Consider the following 20,575-nt stretch of genomic DNA (forward strand, 5'->3'; position numbering starts at 1 on the left):
TCATTCACAAACAGAGGCCAAAAGAGGCTCAGCTGATGGGATGAGATTATTTTTTTTTCTGATTACAAATCAACGTCAGCTTAAATATATACAAAAACACAACTCCCCTCCCTCCGGTCCATCCCTCCCCCTCTCTCTTCCCTCCCTCACTCTAGCTTCCTCCGCCCCCTCCCTGCCTCTGTCCCACGCCCTCTCTCTCTCTCTCTCTCTCTCTCTCTCTCTCTCTCTCTCTCTCTCTGCCAGCTGTAAGGACGTGTCTCAATTACTTGTTGCACAGGTTGTGAGCGAGGGAAAGAGAGGGAGGAGAGAGAGAGATAAACACACACCACCTAGAACGTCAAACAAGAGTAAGTGTCAGACAGAAACAGGCAGAGAGGAAGAAGGGAGGGAACAGGGGAGATAAAGGATAGGAGAAATAGCTGACCGTGAGTGAAAGAGGAGAGCGACAAAGATAAACAAAGGGAGCTTTTGAAGGGAGACAGTGGGAGAGAGGTGTGTGTATATATATAAATAGAGAGTGAGAGGTGGACCCAGCAGAAGCAGGACTTCTGTACAGTGTGTTGTGTTGGGACCTTCCTCCAGGGAGCCTAGTGGAGCAGAGCTTGGTGCCCGGTGAGAGAGAGACCCCCCTGGGACACAGACACAGCCATGGATCCCTCTGCGTCGGATGAGGTTGGGGACGAGTGCAAGGAGAGCAGGAAGATCCACTTTGCTGTGCAGTCCTCGGCACCCACCCAACTGGACCCCCGGCAAGTAGAGATGGTAAGTGAGAGAATTGGTTTGACCTGAGTAGAACAGTGTCTGTGTGTACAGTCAGTATGTGTTTAGCTTGTTTAGCTTGTCCTCAGTTAACCTACGCGTGTGAGTGTGTGTGTTCATCGTGTGCCATATTGGACCGTCAGTCTTAACTGCGTTGTGACTTCTCTTTTTTTTTTGTATCTTGATCTGTGGCCTGATCCTCTCTGTCTTCTTCTGCCACATGGTTGAGAATAAAGTGTTGTCATGTCTCCTTCTCGGCTGTTTCTCATACTTTTTTCTTCGGCTGATTTAACTACATGTCCCGTTGTCGCTGAATGTTATCACTCTGGCCAGTTAAACCGTATAAAAGTCAACCATGGTTTGTGATATCGTTGTAGTCACAGAACTATAGTTAATGATTATACAAGTGACTAATATTTGTCTTGGTCTGACAGATTTTTCTTTTGGACTGCTAGTTCTTCTCACTTCACTTCTTCTATTCACTGCTCAGTTTGTAGAGTCTGTTTCCCTGGTTCTTTTCTGCCGTTTGCCTGTCGTCATAAAAGATGGAACGGGACAATTCTGGTTCTTCTCCTTGGCCCTGCAGCCTGTCGACGGTGTGTTACATTTTAGTCCGGGAGAAAGTGGGTCAAAGTAGGAGTTGGTTGGTGTTGTGTGAGATCCCGGCCAGTGGCTCAGCCTCAAAAGATGCAGAGAGAGTGAGAGTGAGAGTGAGAGGAAGACAAGAACGCTATACGATGAAGGAGTGCAGAGAAAAAGGCACAACCTGTTTTCTCTCACTTTCACCTGTCTGGTGTCAGCTCCCTGAGCTGCTGTCCCTGTTACAGAGCTCTATCTCACATCAGCTAATAGTTTGGCAGGGCACCGTCAACGACTGCAGCACTCAAACATCTTGGGATGTGAACCCATGACCCTCTCCTCTCCCTGTCCAACTGCCTTCTCTGCTTCAGCTCTGAACCCCTCTCTCTCTCTTGGAGAAGTGTTAAATCCTTATAGTCTGTTAGTCAACGTTTTTTATGATTTTTTTCCGGTTGATGGCTCTCTTTCTTCAGAGGAACTGTTGCTCAATCTCCACTTACATCAGATGTTGTGATAGATTATTTCTCTCAGCCTGCAGCTGCAGGCAGGCTGACCCTGGCCTTTGCCTTTGGCCAGAGCCTCCTGTGGGGGCAGCTGGCTGGCTTGCCCCCCCACCCTCCATGGGGCATCGTGTCTGGCTGGTGCCCCCATCCGGAGAGCAGAGGCTGGGGTCATCTGGTTCAGATAGTTTGCAGTGAAGTCCACAGTAACATTCACATCTAAAGAGAGGTGCAGGTTAAATGGTGCTGAATGTACTCTACTCTGGGAGGGGCTCCATGAAGGGACTGCTGTCTGTGAGTTGTGTTTGTTTGTGTGTGCGTGCGCGCGCGTGTGTCTGTGTGTGTGTGTGTGCGTGTGTGATTTAATGTAAGTACCCATGTGTACGGGCTAACTTGTGTGTTTGTGGGCGAGTGGAGAGGTGTGTGTAGTTACTATACCACACAAACATACTGTCACAGGAACGACAAAAGGGAGTTTGGGGAGAGTGGAGGATGTTTCACAGCTGTGTGTGTGTGTGTGTGTGTGTGTGTGTGTGTGTGTGTGTGTGTGTGTGTGTGTGTGTGTGTGTGTGTGTGTGTGTGTGTGTGTGTGTGTGTGTGTGTGTGTATTACTGAAGATACAATCTAGCAGTGGTTACTTTTGGGGCCCCAGGGACAATGGGGTGGGCATAGTTAATGAGACCCTCATTATCCCACAGCATTAAACACATCCACGCATGTATACAAACACACTCAAGGCCAGTGTTTGCTAAAGGGGTTTGATACACAAATCACTTCAATTATGTTTTAATGACAGCTATCAACTCTAACTACGTAGACTGCAGTACAGTTAGTATACTAAACTAGCAGAGGCCCATAGGAGTCATTTACCCTGAAGCACAGCTAACATGATTTAACAAGCAGCACGGTCACACTGACCGGTTGCATACTACTGCAGGGTTGTTTCCATGACGACCGACCGCACAGCAACTTTCCACAGCCTCCCTCACAGATCACCTCTGAAAGGTCACTGTTTTAATGGAGGAATGTCTCTGTGTGGTTGGGTCGTTTGCATAGGCACTAGCTTGCACATGTGTAAATGTAGGAGTGGGTCCAGGATCCTGATTTCTGCCCTGGGGCGTTTTAATGTGAGAGCGGCTCCCATAGCGGACACAGAGAGAGAGCGAGAGAGAGAGAAAAAGCACAGAAACATGCCCCACGGTAAGGTGACCAAATTTTGGACATGAAAACCGGGTACATATTCTGTTGTAGCTAGGCTAGTGGTGCAAAAACAATTATAAAAACATGGAACTATATTTAATACATTTTCACTATAGTCCTTTCAAATACTTGTAGTAATTTTAACACAGAGATGGATTACCCATCCTAGACTATCTAGTAGTTTTCAAGTTTGGTTCAGTGGTTAAAATGTATCACTGATCAAATGTTTGGCTGAACATTCTCATAAAAGGGCTATGGCGAAACCACGGGAGCAAACAAGTTTGGTACAGGGACAGACAACATTTTTACATGCAAATCTGATTGGATACAGTGTTGGATTATTGAAATATCAGACTCAATTTAACTCCAGAGTTGCTTTTTTCTTTCTGAGGGCCAATCGGGGACATTTCTGGGGGCAGCTCTGGTTGGGGACAGCTCACTAAAATCGGGGACTGTCCCAAGAAATCGGGGATGTCTGGTCGCCCCTACCCCATGGCCTCATTCACACTTAACACTCAGACCAACTAGACAAGACCCCAGCACGTCCACTGGCTTGGTACACGTGTAGGCTATGACCACTCAACATCTGTTTTAGGGAAACTTCATGCAGATAAGATTTGTTTCAACATTAGATGTGTTCATCCATGCTCTAAGATTTTCCCAAATGAAATATACGATTTTAATAGGGAAAAATGTAATGCAACTCCTGTGTCACAAAAGTCATTGTGGTGGCCTACAGTACTGGATCAACAGCACATGGCAGCGTGTGTTTAACCTCCGTATTCCCCCATGTCATGCTCTGGGAGGGACTGGTGTGGGAGAATGTTCATAATGGACACAGATTAGGGTCATCGTTCAGACTGAGGCTCCAGTTGATTCACTCACAGTGAGTCGGCCCGCGCCATCCGTCTATGGACTAAACACACAACACGAGCCCTCTCCATACTAATCCCAATGTCAATCCACCTCTGATCCTATGGATTGATAGATAAACTCAGGGGACCAAGGGTATCAAAGTACACACCAAAGAGCAACAACCGCCCGGTCACCTATTTTAGGTCCAATCGAAATGAATCCAGCAGATGGGATAGAGAGCCTCTGTTGGGGTGGAAGGGTGAAAACCCTCACCCCATCTCACTCTCCTGAGTTACGTGCCCTTCCTCTGGCTGGGCATCACACAGCAACCTTTGGTTCAGTGAGTGTTTGTGTGGTAACACTGGATCTGATGGACTGTCAATATGCACTCTGAACCAGAGCTTCTCAGTGGAGGGCCCAGAGCACAGAGCATTCTGAGTTGGTAAGACATCATGGTCATTTAGGCTGCGTGTGTGCGTCATGTCACCGGAGTGGGTTCTAATCCAGAGGTGATTCGTTGATGCAGTTTATCTGCCAATGGGATGTTTCTAACGATGACTATTCCAGTCAATTAAAATAGTAGTGAAATATGTTATGCTCATTAGTTATACCTCATTCACAACCAAAGGCGGTGCTTCCCCCCCCCCCCTCTGTGACATCATCACCAGAGCTCTTGTTGATGAGTGTCTTGTTATCAATGGGCTGGGGGTAATCAAAGCACTATGGATGGCCAATTGTGTGACACATTACAAAGTAACAGCTGTTATTAATTATATACTATGATCCCACAGTAACAACAACAAAAATATAGAAAACAATGGCTTAATCATGCCCATACCAATAAGGCCTTCATTTATTTTTTTACTTACACCATTTTGTTTTGTTGCGTTAATTTGAAGCGTGTGTCTGTATGTCTACCTTAAAGAGCAACTGCCCCCTTAAAAAACAACTTCTCATTTAGATATTAGCCTATGTGGCGTCGATATGAGTCAGAAACCGTTATTCTACTGTCTAAATTGGCCACGCTACAAAGTGTAAATAGGATCATTTTGGTCATCAAGTCAGTCTTGTCCAAAATTGAGTTTTGTGAGACTTGTGGTCTTGACTGCATCGTAACGTACATGAAGGTTGGGTTTGTTTCAATCCTGCCCACAGCTGGCAGCACACAAGTAATCCTCAATTCGGAGTGTAGCTTTAGGTGACCCGATCGTGGTAAATTTGGGTTAACTTTGGATATCACTATGGGGCTAGATATGGACCATTGGTAAATTACACAATGTACATGCAACACTATATTAAATTCCAACAGCTCAAAATTTCAATGACTTAAAACCTCAAACGAACTATAAATTGTAGAAATTCTTATACAAGTTTGGATAGCATTTCATGACAAAACTGCAAGGTTTGCAACATAAAAATGTCTCATTTTCATTGTGTAATTTATCGACGGTCCCTAACTAGACCCCGAGATAGGCTATCCAAAGTCAAACCAATTTTGCCACGATTGCACACCAGCCGACTGAAGCTAATTGATTAAATTATTTGTCTAACTCTTCCAACCTGCGAACACACACACAAGACAATTCAGTCATGGCACCTAGCATTTCTTAATTAACCAAATCTAAAGTGAGGCCAAATCAAAGTGCAGTTGTCCTTTAAATAGATCAGGAGGAAGTGGCTATGCGACTCCCCTCCACAGTGACCAGGTAATTTGGTTGTATTGTGGTTGTGTCTGTTGTTACAACTGTCAAGTGTTCCTCAGCATGCGTGTGTGTTTACTATCCAGCACGTGTGCGCAGGTATTTGTGCAAGCTTGTATGGGGTTTCGCGTGCACACTGCTGTGAGTAGGGTTGGGTAGGTTACTTTCTAAATGTAATCCATTACAGTTCCTAGTTATCTGTCCAAAATTGTAATCAGTAACATTACTTTTGGATTACCCAAACTCAGTAACGTAATCTGATTACTTTTAGATTACTTTCCCTTTAAGAGGCATTCGAAGAAGACAAAAAGGATCCATCAAACGCATTATTTTGGTGTGTCATCATAGGGGTCTCTGACTTGTGGTCACGCTCGCTCAGGTGGAACAAACTTGTGCAATTTTTCAGTGCTGAATTGAATGACATTGAGAAAACAGAAAGGTGTCATAGTGTATTTTTTCACTAATCCTCTATTTTTTCAAAAAGTATCTGTAATCTGATTACAATCCTTTTTGCTGGCAATGTAACTGAAAATATTAATTTAGTTTGTAATCAGATTACATGTTATCAAAATCAAATCAAATCAAATTTATTTATATAGCCCTTCGTACATCAGCTGATATCTCAAAGTGCTGTACAGAAACCCAGCCTAAAACCCCAAACAGCAAACAATGCAGGTGTAAAAGCACCTTATCAGTTACTCCCCAACCCTGGATGTGAGGTTGTACATTTGCATATCTAGATACAATCTTATTCTATTAGGAAATTGAATCCCATACTAGTACTGCTCCTCTTTTTAATTGAAACTCATTGACAGACTTTTAATAAACTCAGGCTGATTGACATTCTGTTGTCCTTTACATGCTTCCTATGATCAATGTTTTCCATGTGGCTTCTCTCTCTCATTATTTAACTGTAGTCAATATGAATGTTTCTCTCTTGTGTAGTATAGAAGACCTATTCCTTTTGTGTGACTGTATGCACTCATACTTGTGTGTGTGCCTGTCCTCTGTGAGTCTGCAGGTGTTGTATAAACAGGTAAAGCACAAATATTGAAAGTAGGCAGAGTGATTTGTGGTGTGATGACACTGTACACAGTCATCAAAAGATCAACCAGAGAGCACTTCAAGAGCATGAGGGCTTATTATGATGTAACATGTCTCGTGTGTGTGTGTGTGTGTGTGTGTGTGTGCTGTTAAAATGCCACCACCCAACCCTGTGTTATGATAAACGAGTTCCCTGTTGCCTGTTGGATTTGGGTACACACATATTCAACACTGCAACAGCGTACTCCATAAATCACACCTAGCACGGCCTCAATGTCAACTCCATAGGAATTAACATTATATCCTGTGAAATGATGACCCAATGCCTCTGAATATAATTTCAGTAAAATGCATTAATTTACATAATCTCAGGCCCTATTGTAAACATGCACATCCACGTAGTAGGTTGTCTTGTGCACTCTTGTACTACCCATCCACTCCAGTCCGCCAGTCAGCCAGCCAGCCAGCCAGTCAGCCTGTGAGCTACAGGCTCTCAGCAGTGCACCCTGCTGATGTGACAATAACAGCAGTACCATTTCCGTTGAGGGGAGAGAGAGAAGAAGGATTATGATCTTACAGCTCTGTTGCAAACAACAGTGGTGGGGGTTCTGGATCTATCATGCTAGCTGATCCTACCAGGAGTGGATCAGAGGGTTGGGTCAGTACCAGGACCAATAACTGCCTACAATGGGTCTGGGTTTACAGGGGCAAGAAAACGTATGTGAACCCTTTGGAAATACCTGGATTTCTGTAAAAAATGGTCATACAATTTGATCTGATCTTCAAATCTAATAACACATAAGCAATTATACGTTTTCATGTCTTCATTGAACACACCGTGTAAACATTCACAGCACAGGGTGGGAAAAGTATGTGAACCCTTGGATTTAATAACTGATTGACCCCCTTTTGGCAGCAATAACCTCAACCAAAAGTTTTCTGTAGTTGTGGATCAGACCTGCACAACGGTCAGGAGGAATTTTGGACCATTCCTCTTTACAAAACTGTTTCAGTTCAGCAATATTCTTGGGATGTGATGTGAACTGCTCTCTTGCAGTCATGCCACAGCTTCTCAATGGGGTTGAGTTCAGGACTCTGACTGGGCCACTCCAGAAGGTGTATTTTATTCTGTTGAAGCCATTCTGTTGTTGATTTACATCTGTCTTTTGGGTCGTTGTCCTGTTGCATCACCCAACTTCTGTTGAGCTTCAATTGGTGGACAGATAGCCTAACATTCTCCTGCAAAATGTCTTGATAAACTTGGGAATTCATTTTTCCATCGATGATAGGAAGCTGTCCAGGCCCTGAGGCAGCAAAGCAGCCACAAACAATGATTCTCCCTCCACCATACTTTACAGTGGGGATGAGGTTTTGATGTTGGTGCTGTGCCTTTTTCTCTCCACACATAGTGTTGTGTGTTCCTTCCAAACAGCTCAACTGTATTTTCATCTGTCCACAGAATATTTTGATGATGGGTACTGGGGTAGGTGTGACATCATACTGCCAGTAGCTATAATTACGTCCTGTCTCTTCTGATGTTTGCTGGTTACTCATCAAATCCCAGTGAATGGTGCCTGATGTCACAGTGTCACAGTATAATATATGGTGATGAGTGTGAGTGGATCTGACAGAGGTGTGACATGATAGAGCTCCCGAGTGGCACAGCTGTCTAAGGCACTGCATCTCAGTGCAAGATGCGTCACTACAGTCCCTGGTTTGAATTCAGGCTGTATCACATCCGGCCGTGATTGGGAGTCCCATAGGGCGGCGCACAATTGGCAGAGTGTCGCCCGGGTAGGCCGTCATTGTCAATAATGTTTTTTTCTTAACTGACTTGCCTAGTTAACTACAGGTTAAATGAAAAATTACAAATAAAATAGAGCTGTGTAGCTACTGTACTGTATATGATTCTTAGATGTTAGAGAAGCTAGAGAGAAAAGGGCTGAGGTTCCTATAGGTAGGTGTGTTAAGGTTTAAGAAGTGGTACATGGAGACAGTATGGGGATGCTGGTGTTTTGTTTTATTTATTAGGATCCCCATTACCCGACATCAATGGCGACAGCTAGTCTTACTGGGGTCCGACACATAACGAAAAATACATTACAGACAAAATACTTTAAAATGTATAAACATTTAAAAACATGAAACATTAATAGCATCAAACACATCAAAGATGTGGTTTCCATGTGGTTGATACCATTCCATTGACTCCATTCCAGCCATTATTATGAGCCGACCTCCCCTCAGCAGCCTCCACTGACATACATGTCAGTACATACACAGGTCGGTCACATGGGGGAGAGGCGTTGTGCCGTGAGGTGTTGCTTTATTTGTTTTTTGAAACCAGGTTTGCTGTTCACTTGCACTATTTAATATGGGAGTTCCATGCACTCATGGCTCTGAATGATACTGTACATTTCCTTGAATTAGTTCTGGACCTGGGGACTGTGAAAAGACCCCTGGTGGCATGTCTGGTGGGGTAAGTGTGTCACGCCTGCTCCCGCTCCCTCTCTCTGGTGCTCGAGGGTGCCAGGCTACCCTTCTTTACACACACCTGTCACCATCATTACGCGCAGCAGCACTCATTGGACTCGCCTGGGCTCCTTCACATTGTTGATTACCCCTGTATATCTGTCTGTTCCTCGGTGGTGTTCCCTGTGTCCGCATCAATTGTTCTTATGTGTTCCTGTCCAGACGCTCTTCCTGTTCCGTTTCATGTCCATCAACTATTAAACCTTCACTCGCTGTACCTGCTTCTCATGTCCTGCGTCGTTCCTTACAGAAGGCAGACACCACTACAAGAGGCATCAGGGAGTTTTTTAGGGTTTTGTTTTGTTGGTGATGTCGGACCTGGGGGCTGCCACCGATGGAACCTGGGATGCCTAAGCTGGCTCGGCGGGCTGTCACGCCCGAGCTGGCTCTTAAGGTTTTCCTCGGTGGTGTTCCCTGTGTCCGCATTAATTGTTGTTCTGTGTTCCTCTCCAGACGCTGTTCCTGTTCCGTTTCATGTCTGTCAGCTAATAAACCTTCACTGGCTGTACCTGCTTCTCATCCCCTGTGTCGATCCTTACAAAGTGTGTGTGTCAGTGCTGTGTGTAAGTTGACAATGTAAACCATTTGGAATTTCCAACACATTGTTTCTTATGAAAACAAGAAGTGAGGCAGTCTTTCCTCAACTCTTAGCCAAGAGAGATTGGCATGCATAGTATTAATATTAGCCCTCTGACTACAATGAAGAGCAAGACGTGCCGCTGTGGCTATAGGGATGCTTTGACCCCCTATTTCAGTTTGTTTACACAAAGTTCCAACCTGCAATCTTCTATCCACATGCAGCCCGCATGTGCTGCACGTCTCTTCCTTCAAACACGACGATCATCAATGTCTTTTGTGTTTCAGTTCTTTTTAGTTCATAAGCTCATAATTACCAGCAGCATTCTGTTCAAGTGGGGAGAGAGATGTTCTTTATTTCTCCGTTATATTTTGTTATCGGTCACCAAAATAATTTCATTACTTTTCGGTCTGTGCTGAGTTTCCAAACCACGTCAGCACCACCAGGCTTTTGATTTAAACCTTTGATGTTTTTGTTCTTGACAGAAGTGTTGCCGCGTTGCTAATGCCTCTTAATAGAAAAATAATCGCAGTGCACAAAGGGAAGGATTACATTTCACTTTGTGTCATTTCCTTTAGCACTTAGCGCGACCTAAAGGTCCAACCATTTCATTTGTCTGGGCTCTCCCAGGGCCTGACACGAAGAGGAAGGGTGACACCACTGAAGAATTGAATAGAGTGAGTCCTGCTGCCTTAGAGTTCAGGCAGACACAGAGCTGTGATAGCAGAGGGTGAATGAGGCTTTGCAGCTATGTGCTCTTAATCAGAGATGAGCAGAGATGAAGGGGTTAAAGAGAGTGAGGGGGACAGAGATGGAAGTGTGGATTAGAGAGAGAGAGACAGAGATAGATAGAGAAAAAATAGTAGCAGATGGGATATTGACCTGCTTGTGGGAGAGAGAGATTTGAATGAGTTGTGTTTGACAGTGTTAGGTTGGATGGCTGGTTAGTCACTCCTCAGTCGTGAGTGCGTGCCTGGTTGCACACGTAAGTATACTTTTAATTGCATAAAAGTTGCCATGCACATATGCAAACACTATTTCCGGTCACTGTAGCCCATGCGTGTCTGTGTGAGGCCGGGCATCCTAATTGTATAGTATATCAATCACTTGTAAATCTATATGCGTTTGAGTTGAATCATGGCCCAATCATTACAGGGAGAGAGACAAGGATGGAATGCCGTTCTATGGGACCAAAGTGCTGTGTCCACCTCTATATCTGTGATCTGCCACACACTGGGCTAATGTAATGAAGTAGTACCTAACATATACCTGGAGGACAGCCCCCTAGGGTTGACAGGGGAGAGTATAACATGGTTGGGTGTCTCTCATTGTGTTGTGTTGGCATTGCAGGTGCTGGGTGGATATAGTGTCTCCCTTTAGAGATGGTTGGCTGGTATGATGTAGTAGAGCTCTGCTTAGTTTTAGCAGCATTAGCTAGAGAGAGCCTCTCTCTCGCCTACGCATGGTCCACTGGGGGTCCTCAGATCTAGTTTAGGCTGTTCTACTGCTGTCTTTTAATAGGCTGGCCTAATCTACGAGGACCGCCTCTGGAGAGCAAACCCACATCAGCCAGATCTGCACCCCACTCAGCAATGCAAGGGGTGCTAACCCTCACACTCTCTCTTTTTCTATATACACACACACACACACACACACACACACACACACACACACACACACACACACACACACACACACACACACACACACACACACACATACAGTACCAGTCAAAAGTTTGGACACACTACTCATTCAAAGGTTTTTATTTATTTTTACTATTTTCTACATTGCAGAATAATAGTGAAGAAACTATGAAATACCAGATATGGAATCATGTTGTAACCAGAAAAGTGTAAAACAGATTCTTCAAAGTAGCCACCCTTTGCCTTGATGACAGATTTGCACATTTGGCATTCTCTCAACCAGCTTCACCTGGAATGCTTTTCCAACTGTCTTGAAGGAGGTCCCACATATGCTGAGCACTTGTTGGCTGCTTTTCCTTCACTCTGTGATCCAACTCATCCCAAACCATCTCAATTTGGTTGAGGTCGGGTGATTTTGGAGGCCAGATCATCTGGTGCAGCACTCCATCACTGTCCTTCTTGGTCAAATAGCCCTTACACAGCCTGAATATGTGTTGGGTCATTGTCCTGTTGAAAAACAAATGATAGTCGCACTAAGCTCTATTCTTGTTAACCTCTTGGAACTCCCTCCGGATCCGGAAGAATTGTCATCAACTGACACTAATTAGCATAACGCAACGGACAAAATATATTACTAGAAAATATTAATATTCATGAAATCACAAGTGAAATATATTGAAACACAGCTTAGCCTTTTGTTAATCACCCTGTCATCTCAGATTTTGAAATTATGCTTTACAGCCAAAGCAAGACAAGCATTTGTGTAAGTTTATCAATAGCATAGCATTATGCCTAGCTAGCAGCAGGCAGCTTGGTCACGAAAATCAGAAAAGCAATCAAATTAAATTGTTTACCTTTGATGAGCTTCGGACGTTTTCACTCACGGGACTCCCAGTTAGACAGCAAATGTTCATTTTGTCCCATAAAGATTATTTTTATAGCCGTAATACCTTCGTTTGTACTTCACGTTTGGTTGAGAAATCCACCAGAAACTATGGTCACGACAACGGCGAAAAATATTCCAAATTAGATCCATAATATCGACAGAAACATGGCAAATGTTTTTTTTAATAATCAAACCTCAAGGTGTTTTTCAAATATCTATTTGATAATATATCAACCGGGACAGGTGGGAAAGAGAGAAACACTGGCCGCATTTGTCTACACCGAGTCTCCAGCTGACCACTGACGCAATGTTGTCGTTCAGGCTCATTTTTCAAAATAAAAGCCTGAAACTATTTATTGTGACACTAGACACATTAGGGAAGCCATAGAAAAAGGAATCTGGTTGATATCCCATTCACTGCTCAATAGGGACGCATAGGAACGCAGAGCTTTCTAAATAAGAGTCCCTTCCTGATTGGATTTTTCTCAGGCTTTCGCCTGCAATATCAGTTCTGTTATACTCACAGACAATATTTTTACAGTTTTGGAAACTTTAGAGTTTTCTATCCTAAGCTGTCAATTATATGCATATTCTAGCATCTTGTCCTGACAAAATAGCCTGTTTACTTCGGGGACGTTATTTGTCCAAAAATACACACCAAGACAGTTGTGAAGTGGGCACAACAAAACCTATTCCCCCTCAGGAGACAAAATATTTATCATGGGTCCTCAGATCCTCAAAAGGTTCTACAGCTGCACTGTTGAGAGCATGGCAACTCCACCGTTGACTGGTATGGCAACTGCTCTGCCTCCGACCGCAAGACACTACAGAGGGTAGTGCATTTGGCACAGTACATCACTGGCGCGAAGCTTCCTGCTATCCAGGACCTCTATACCAGGCGGTGTCAGAGGAAAGTCCTAAAAATTGTCAGGCTCCAGCCACCCTAGTCATAGACTGTTCTCTTTGCTACTGCACGGCATGTGGTACTAGAGTGCCAAGTCTAGGTCCAAGAGGCTTCTAAAGAGCTTCTAACCCCAAGCCAGGAGACTACTGAACATCTAATCAAATGGCTACCCAGACTACTGGCATTGCCCCCCCCCCCCCCTCCCCACCATTTACACTGCTGCTACTCTGTTATCTATGCATAACTCATGTATATATATTACCTCGACTAACCGGTGCCCCTGCACATTGACTCTGTACTGGTACCCCCTGTATATAGCCTCGCTAATGTTATTTTACTGCGCTCTTTAATTTGTTTGATTTTTCTTAACTGCATTGTTGGGGGCTTGTAAGGAAGCATTTCACTGTTGTATTCGGCACGTGACAAATACAATTTTATTTGAAATGCATTCCAGGTGACTTCCTCATGAAGCTGGTTGAGAGAATGCCAAGTGTGTGCAAAGCTGTTAAGGCAAAGGATGGCTATTTTGAGGAATCTCACAAACTATTTAGGTTTGTTTAACATTTTTTGGTTACTACTACATTCTGTGTTATTTCATAGTTTAGATGTCTTCACTATTATTCTACAATGTAGAAAATAGTAAAAATAAAGAAACCTTTGAATGAGTAGGTGTCCAAACTTTTGAATACATTGACACACACAAGCACAAAATCACACACACACACACACACACACACACACACACACACACACACACACACACACACACACACACACACACACACACACACACACACACACACACACACACACACACACACACACACACACACACACACACACACACACACACACACACACACACACACACACACCAGTCAACCATGGCATATGAATCCTACCTGAGTCATTGTCACACATTGAATGCAGGAGTGAGGAGCAGAGAAGGGTTGTTGTGCCCAGTGCAGGTTTGACTTGGTCCTACCAGCTCAGTATAATCTTCCATACCTCGATGCTACTGATTAAAATACCATCACTGAGTCGACTCACACAGCCCATTAGTGCCAACGGTTTTATAGGAATAGAAACATCCTGTTAAGCGGAGTGACACAGGGAAACCCAAGAGCAGACCCAGATGAGGAAATAGGGATGCATATTTGTTACACAGAGAGATATGGAGTGCAGTAATTGCAATGAGAGGATAAATGGTGTCAGACACAGGAACAGGCACAGCAGAGTAACAGAATCTTGAGTAATAATAAATGGCTAGAATCATGAACTGACTGAGCAGAGTGGAAGTGGCAGGACTGAGTATTTGTAGAGGTCTTGATTATGGAATGAGTTGCTGCTGGTAGGGATCTGCTCTGACTCCAGCACACCTGTCTCCAACCACACAAAGAGTGCGAGAGAGAACAGGGGGAGTAGCTGCAGGTCAAGAAGACACCGGATGAACACCAGAGGGCGTAGCGGGAGCAGATGTGACAGTACCCCCCTCCACGGACGACACCTGGCGCACAGCCCGGCTTGTCTTGGTGTGCGGTATGAAAATCCTGGAAGAGGGAGGGATCCAGAATGTGACGACGGGGCACCCAGCAGGGCTCCTCAGCCCCGTATCCCTCCCAGTCCACCAGATGCTGCCAACTGCAGCCCCAACGGCGCACATCCAAAAGCCGCCAAATAGTACAGGCAGGATGGTCATTGATGAGCCGAGGGGGTGGAGGAGCAGCTGCAGGAGTGGACAGGATCAGACTGGTTTAATTAAGGATACATGGAAGGTGGGATGAATTTTGAGAGAGTCTGGAGTTTCAGATGAACAGCCGAGGGGTTTATGACACAATCAATCTTAAAGGGGCCAATGAATCGGGGAGCTAGTTTTTTGGAAACCACTTTCAGGGGCAAGTACCCATACCTTTTTGACCTGGAGTGTAGACTGGGGCTGAAGCACGTGGATGGTTAGCTTGAGATTGGGACCTGGTGGAGGCCTGGGCCCTCCTCCAGGTGCGACAAAAGCGCATGTGGTCCTGGACTGAGGGCACTGCTACTTCGACCTCTTGGGCAGGGAACAAGAGAGGTTGATAACTCAGAGCCACACTTAAAGGGAGACATACCTGATGAGGCGTTGATGAGGGTGTTGTGGGCATATTCCACCCAGGGTAGCTGGGCACTCCAGGAGGAAGGGTTACCCGAATTCACACAGCATGTTTCAGTTTCCAACTCCTGGTTGGCACGCTCAGTCTGGCTGTTGGTCTGGGGGTGATATCCAGGCGAAAGGCTGACCTTAATACCCAGAGCTGTGCAGAAGGCTCTCCATACCTGGGATGTAAACTGGGATCCTCTGTCAGAAACAATGTCACTAGGGATGTCATGCAGCTGCAAAACATGGGATACCAACAGGTCCACAGTCTCCCGGGCTGAAGGAAGCTTGGAGAGGGGAATGAAGTGAGCCGCTTTGAGAAAAAAAGTCAATAATAGTTAGGATGACTGAGTTACCATTCGATGGGGGAAGGCCAGTGACCTAAGTCCAAAGCTGTATGTGACCAGGGGCGACTGGGTATGGGAAGAGGATGAAAGCAGACCAGGTGGAGGTTTGGTGGAGGTTTTGTTCCAAGCACGCCGAGATGAATTCCCAAGTATCTCTCCATGGTTGGCCACCAAAATCGCTGACGCAGGAAGGCGACAGTCCGGTTCATGCCAGGGTTACAGGTGAGGATGAACTGAATCTGGCACAAACAGAGCCTTACAAGGACCGTTTCTAGGATCAGGCTGGTTCAGCTGAGCCTGACGAACAGGTGACTCAATCTCCCAGGAGACAGCAGCACAATGAAGGGAATGACCGAACCCTCTAACCAGTGACGCCACTCCTCAAGAGCCAGCTTAACAACCAGGAGTTCTCGGTTACCCATGTCAATTTCTCTGCAGGTGAGAGCTTGCGGGACAAGAAGGCACAAGGAGGGAGCTTCTGACAAACTGGAGTTCTGGGTAAGGATTGGAGCAGAAGTGAAGCGGTGCTTGAGTTCCAAGAACGCTGCCTCTGCCTCAGGGGACCAGTGGAACCCGGTGAGAGGAGCTGCCAAATGCCTGTAGTCACAGATGAATAGTCTATAAAAATTGTCAAACCCCAGGAAACGCTCTAACTGCTTCAGATTACCAGGTACAGGCCACTCTGTGACTGCCCTAACCTTGGCAGGGTCCATTCATAGCTGTCCTTGAGCAATAATGTAACCCAAGAAGGACAGAGGAAACATGAAACTCACATTTCTCCGACCTTAACAGCTTATTCTCCAACATCCTTTGGAGAACGTGTTGCTTGTGAGCCTCAAGGTCCTTCGAAAGAATAAGAATGTCATCCACAAAGACAAAAACAAAACACCCAATGACATCTTTCAGGACATCATTAACAAGGCTCTGAAAAAGAGCAGGGGCGTTAGTGAGACCAAAAGGCATGACCAAATACTCAATGTCCAAGTGGTGTGTTGAATGCCGGTTTCCACTTATCCCCTTCACTGATGCGGACAAGGTGGTAGGCATTCCGGAGGTCAAGTTTAGTAAACACTGTGGCCCCATGGAGGTGGAAAATCAGCACTGATGAGTGGCAAGGGATACTGTTCAACCCATGGAAGTCTATGCATGGCCTCAGTGATCTATCCTTTTTCTTGACGAAAAAAAACACAGCACCCACTGGAGAGGAAGGCCGGATATGTCCGACAGCCAGGGAGTCCTGGATGTATTCTTCCATGGTTTCTTGCTCAGGGCGTAGAGTTTATACAACCTGCTACTAGGGAGGGGAGCTCCAGGCTTAATCTCGATAGCACAGTCGTATGGCCGATGAGGCGGCAGAGATGGTGCTTACTGAATACAGGAGCTAGACCGTGATATTCTGGAGGAACCGAAGACAGGTCTGGGGGTTCTGGAATGGACTGGGGTGCAGACAAAGCAGGAGGAAGGGCAGAATGTAGACAATTAGAATGACAAAATGTACGTCAAGTAGTTAGCCTTCCGGTGGACCAGTCAATCTGTGGGTTGTGTAGCTTTAACCATGGATGGCCCAGAGGTGAGTGAGAACAGTCGATTATGTGATAACTGATCTTTTCCTGGTGATTTCCAGAGAGACGCAGGATAACAGGAACAGTAGTTTTCCATTGAGAGCGTTGGCATCCAGAGGTGAAGTGAGTGAAACAGTGTCCAGACCCAACTGATTAACCTCTCTGGGATATGTGGGACGGTAGCGTCCCACTTGGCCAAAACCCAGGGAAAATGCAGAGCACCAAATTCAAATAAATTCCTATAAAAATCAAAACTTTCATGAAATCACACATGTAAGATACCAAATTAAAGCTACACGTGTTGTGAATCCAGCCAATATATCAGATATCAAAAAGGCTTTTCGGCGAAAGCAAACAATGTTATTATCTGAGGATAGCACCTCCATAAGCAAAAGAGAAAACATTTCAACCCTGCATGCGCGACACAAAACGCAGAAATAAAAATATAAATCATGCCTTACCTTTGACGAGCTTCTTCTGTTGGCACTCCAATATGTCCCATAAACATCACAAATGGTCCTTTTGTTCGATTAATTCCCTCCATATATATCCAAAATGTCCATTTATTTGGCGCGTTTGATCCAGAAAAACACCGGTTCCAACTTGTGCAACGTGACTACAACATATTCCAAAAGTTACCTGTAAACTTTGCCAAAACATTTCAAACTACTTTTGTAATACAACTTTAGGTATTTTTTAAAATTAAATAATCAATCAAATTGAAGACGGGATGATCTGTGTTCAATACAGGAAGAAAACAAACTGAGGCATGCTTTCTGGTCATGCGCCTCTATGAAACAGTACACATGAAGTGACCCTCGTTCAAGATGGCCGTACTTCTTCATTACACAAAGGAATAACCTCAACCAATTTCTAAAGACTGGTGACATCCAGTGGAAGTGGTAGGAACTGCAAGCAAGTCCCTTAGAAATCCGGATTCCAAATGAAAGCCTATTGAAAAGAGGGTGACCTCAAAAAAAAATCTGAATGGTTTGTCATCGGGGTTTTGCCTGCTACATAAGTTATGTTATACTCACAGACATGATTCAAATAGTTTTAGAAACTTCAGAGTGTTGTCTATCCAAATCTACTAATAACATGCATATCTTATCTTTTGGGGATGAGTAGCTGGCAGTTGAATTTGGGTATGCTTTTCATCCAAAATTCCAAATGCTGCCCCCCATCTTAGAGAAGTTAACAACCCCTCGGTCCAGAAAGCTCTCGTAGGCACCGGAATCGATGAAAGCAGGCAGGGGAAAAGCCTGGCTCTGCCGCACAACATTGGCCTCAAGCAGGTGTCTGGGAAATGGGCAGGTGATTTGGCTCAATAGTATATCCCCCAGTACTGCTGAGCCCCCTCTTTTGCTGGACACAGGGAACGAGTGGAGACCCGGTGACCAACCTGGCCACAATGTAGACAGCTCCTAGTACTGATACGCCACTGCCTATCGTCTGGAGATTGATGGGTCCAGCCGAGCTGCATGGGTTCAGGATTAGAACCTGCCTGGAGATGTGATGCAGTTGGAGAAAGTGAGCAAGGCACTGAAGCAGATGTTATGGGACATGCAACCCTACCTCCCCTCTCCCTCCAATGATGGAGACGGTTGTCAATACAGATAGTGAGAGAAATTAGTTTGTCAAGTCCATCAGGGTCCTCTCTGGACACTAACTCATCCTTGAGGGTCTCAGTGAGTTCGTTCCGGAATGCTCCCTGAAGAGCCTCACATTCCAGACGCTCTCTGCAGCGAGGGTGCGGAACTCGCATGTAATTTCAGCCACACTCTGGGAGCCTTGACAAAGGGACAGAAGTTGTTTAGCAGCATCCTTTCCACAGACCTTCCTCATCTCATCTGTGAATCCACTGTAGGAGAAGCAGATAAGTGACTCTCTCCCAAACCACAGTGGCCCAGGAAAATGCTGCTCCCCAAAGGCAGCCAATTAAAAAAATACATCTTTGCTCGTTCACTAGCATAGGAGTAGGGCTGTTGCTCAAAGACTAGTGAACATTGCACAAGAAATGCTCCGCAAGCGCCAAGATTACCATCACTCATGAGTCAGAAAAGCCTCCCAGGACGGAAAAGAGGGACTTGACACTGTTTGTGAGCTCTGGGCGGAGGTTCGGACCTGTAGGTCAGACAGGCTCTGTGAAAACTCCTTGATGTTCTCCAGCAGGGTTTTCAGGGCAAGGTCATGTTGCTCAGAAGGGTGCCTTGACCAACAAGAAATAGTAGTGGAGTCTGCTGGGTTCATCTCTTGGCCAGATCGTACTGTTAAGCAGAGCGACACAGGGGAATCCAAGAGCAGACCCAGATGAGGAAACAGGGATGAATTAACCAAAATATTTATTGTTGCACAGAGAGATATGGAGTGCAGATCCGGGGTAGCTCGGCTGAGTTGCAGAAAAAACAGATGTGGAGACTGAGGTTGGAGTTGGCTGAGTAGAACAGGGTAAACAGGTCCTGAAGGGAATCCAAGGTTGTGATGGTGAGTAAAATCCAGAGCAAGGTAGTTGGGTGGTGAGATGTGGAACAGGAGTCAGAGCAGTAACTGCAATGAGAGGATAAACGGTGTCAGGCAGGGAAACAGACACAGCAGAGTAACAGGATCTTGAGTAATAATAACTGGCTAGAATCATGAACTGACTGAGCAGAGATTACGATCTGGCAGAGTGGAAGTGGCAGGACAGTATTTGTAGAGGTCTTGATTATGGAACGGGTTACAGCTGGTAGGGATCTGCTCTGACTCTAGCCCACCTGTCTCCAACCACTTAATCACACAGAGAGGGAGAGAGAGAGAGTGTACAGGGGGAGTAACTGTAGGTGAAGAAGACACCGGATGAACACCAGAGGGAGTAGCAGGAGCAGATGTGACACATCCAAGGGGGAGGTGTGAAAGTCGCATAAATCAAAGTAGGTTCAAAACACTTTATTTTTCCATTCACTATCACTACAGCTCTACACACACACACACACACACACACACACACACACACACACACACACACACACACACACACACACACACACACACACACACACACACACACACACACACACACACACACACACACACACACACACACACACACACACACACACACTGCTGCTGAGGGGAGGGTGGCTTATAATAATGGCTAGAATGGAGTCAATGGAGTGGTATCAACCACATGGAAACCATATGTTTGACTTGGTTGATACCATTCCATTGACTCCACTCCAGCTATTATTATGAGCCGTCCTCCCCTCAGCAGCCTCCACTGATGCACACACACACACACACACCTACCCTAGATCAGCATGTATCTGACCCACCTTCTGTTAAAATAAGGTCTCCTTTTCATTTAACATTAG

The 20,575-nt window shown here is 45.3% G+C and overlaps 1 protein-coding gene across 1 annotated transcript in view; it reads left to right on the top strand.

Moving 5' to 3' along the window:
• The first annotated feature begins 287 nt into the window (after nucleotides 1-287).
• Nucleotides 288-20,575, top strand: part of ppp1r1b (protein phosphatase 1, regulatory (inhibitor) subunit 1B) — a 37,742-nt gene continuing 17,454 nt past the window's right edge. The window contains exon 1 of the mRNA XM_046307062.1: nucleotides 288-762. Coding sequence (XP_046163018.1) covers nucleotides 649-762 — 114 coding nt within the window. The 5' untranslated portion in view covers nucleotides 288-648. The remainder of the gene's footprint in view (nucleotides 763-20,575) is intronic.

The sequence above is a fragment of the Oncorhynchus gorbuscha genome, linkage group LG16 (assembly GCF_021184085.1).
Source record: "Oncorhynchus gorbuscha isolate QuinsamMale2020 ecotype Even-year linkage group LG16, OgorEven_v1.0, whole genome shotgun sequence".
NCBI lineage: Eukaryota > Metazoa > Chordata > Actinopteri > Salmoniformes > Salmonidae > Oncorhynchus > Oncorhynchus gorbuscha.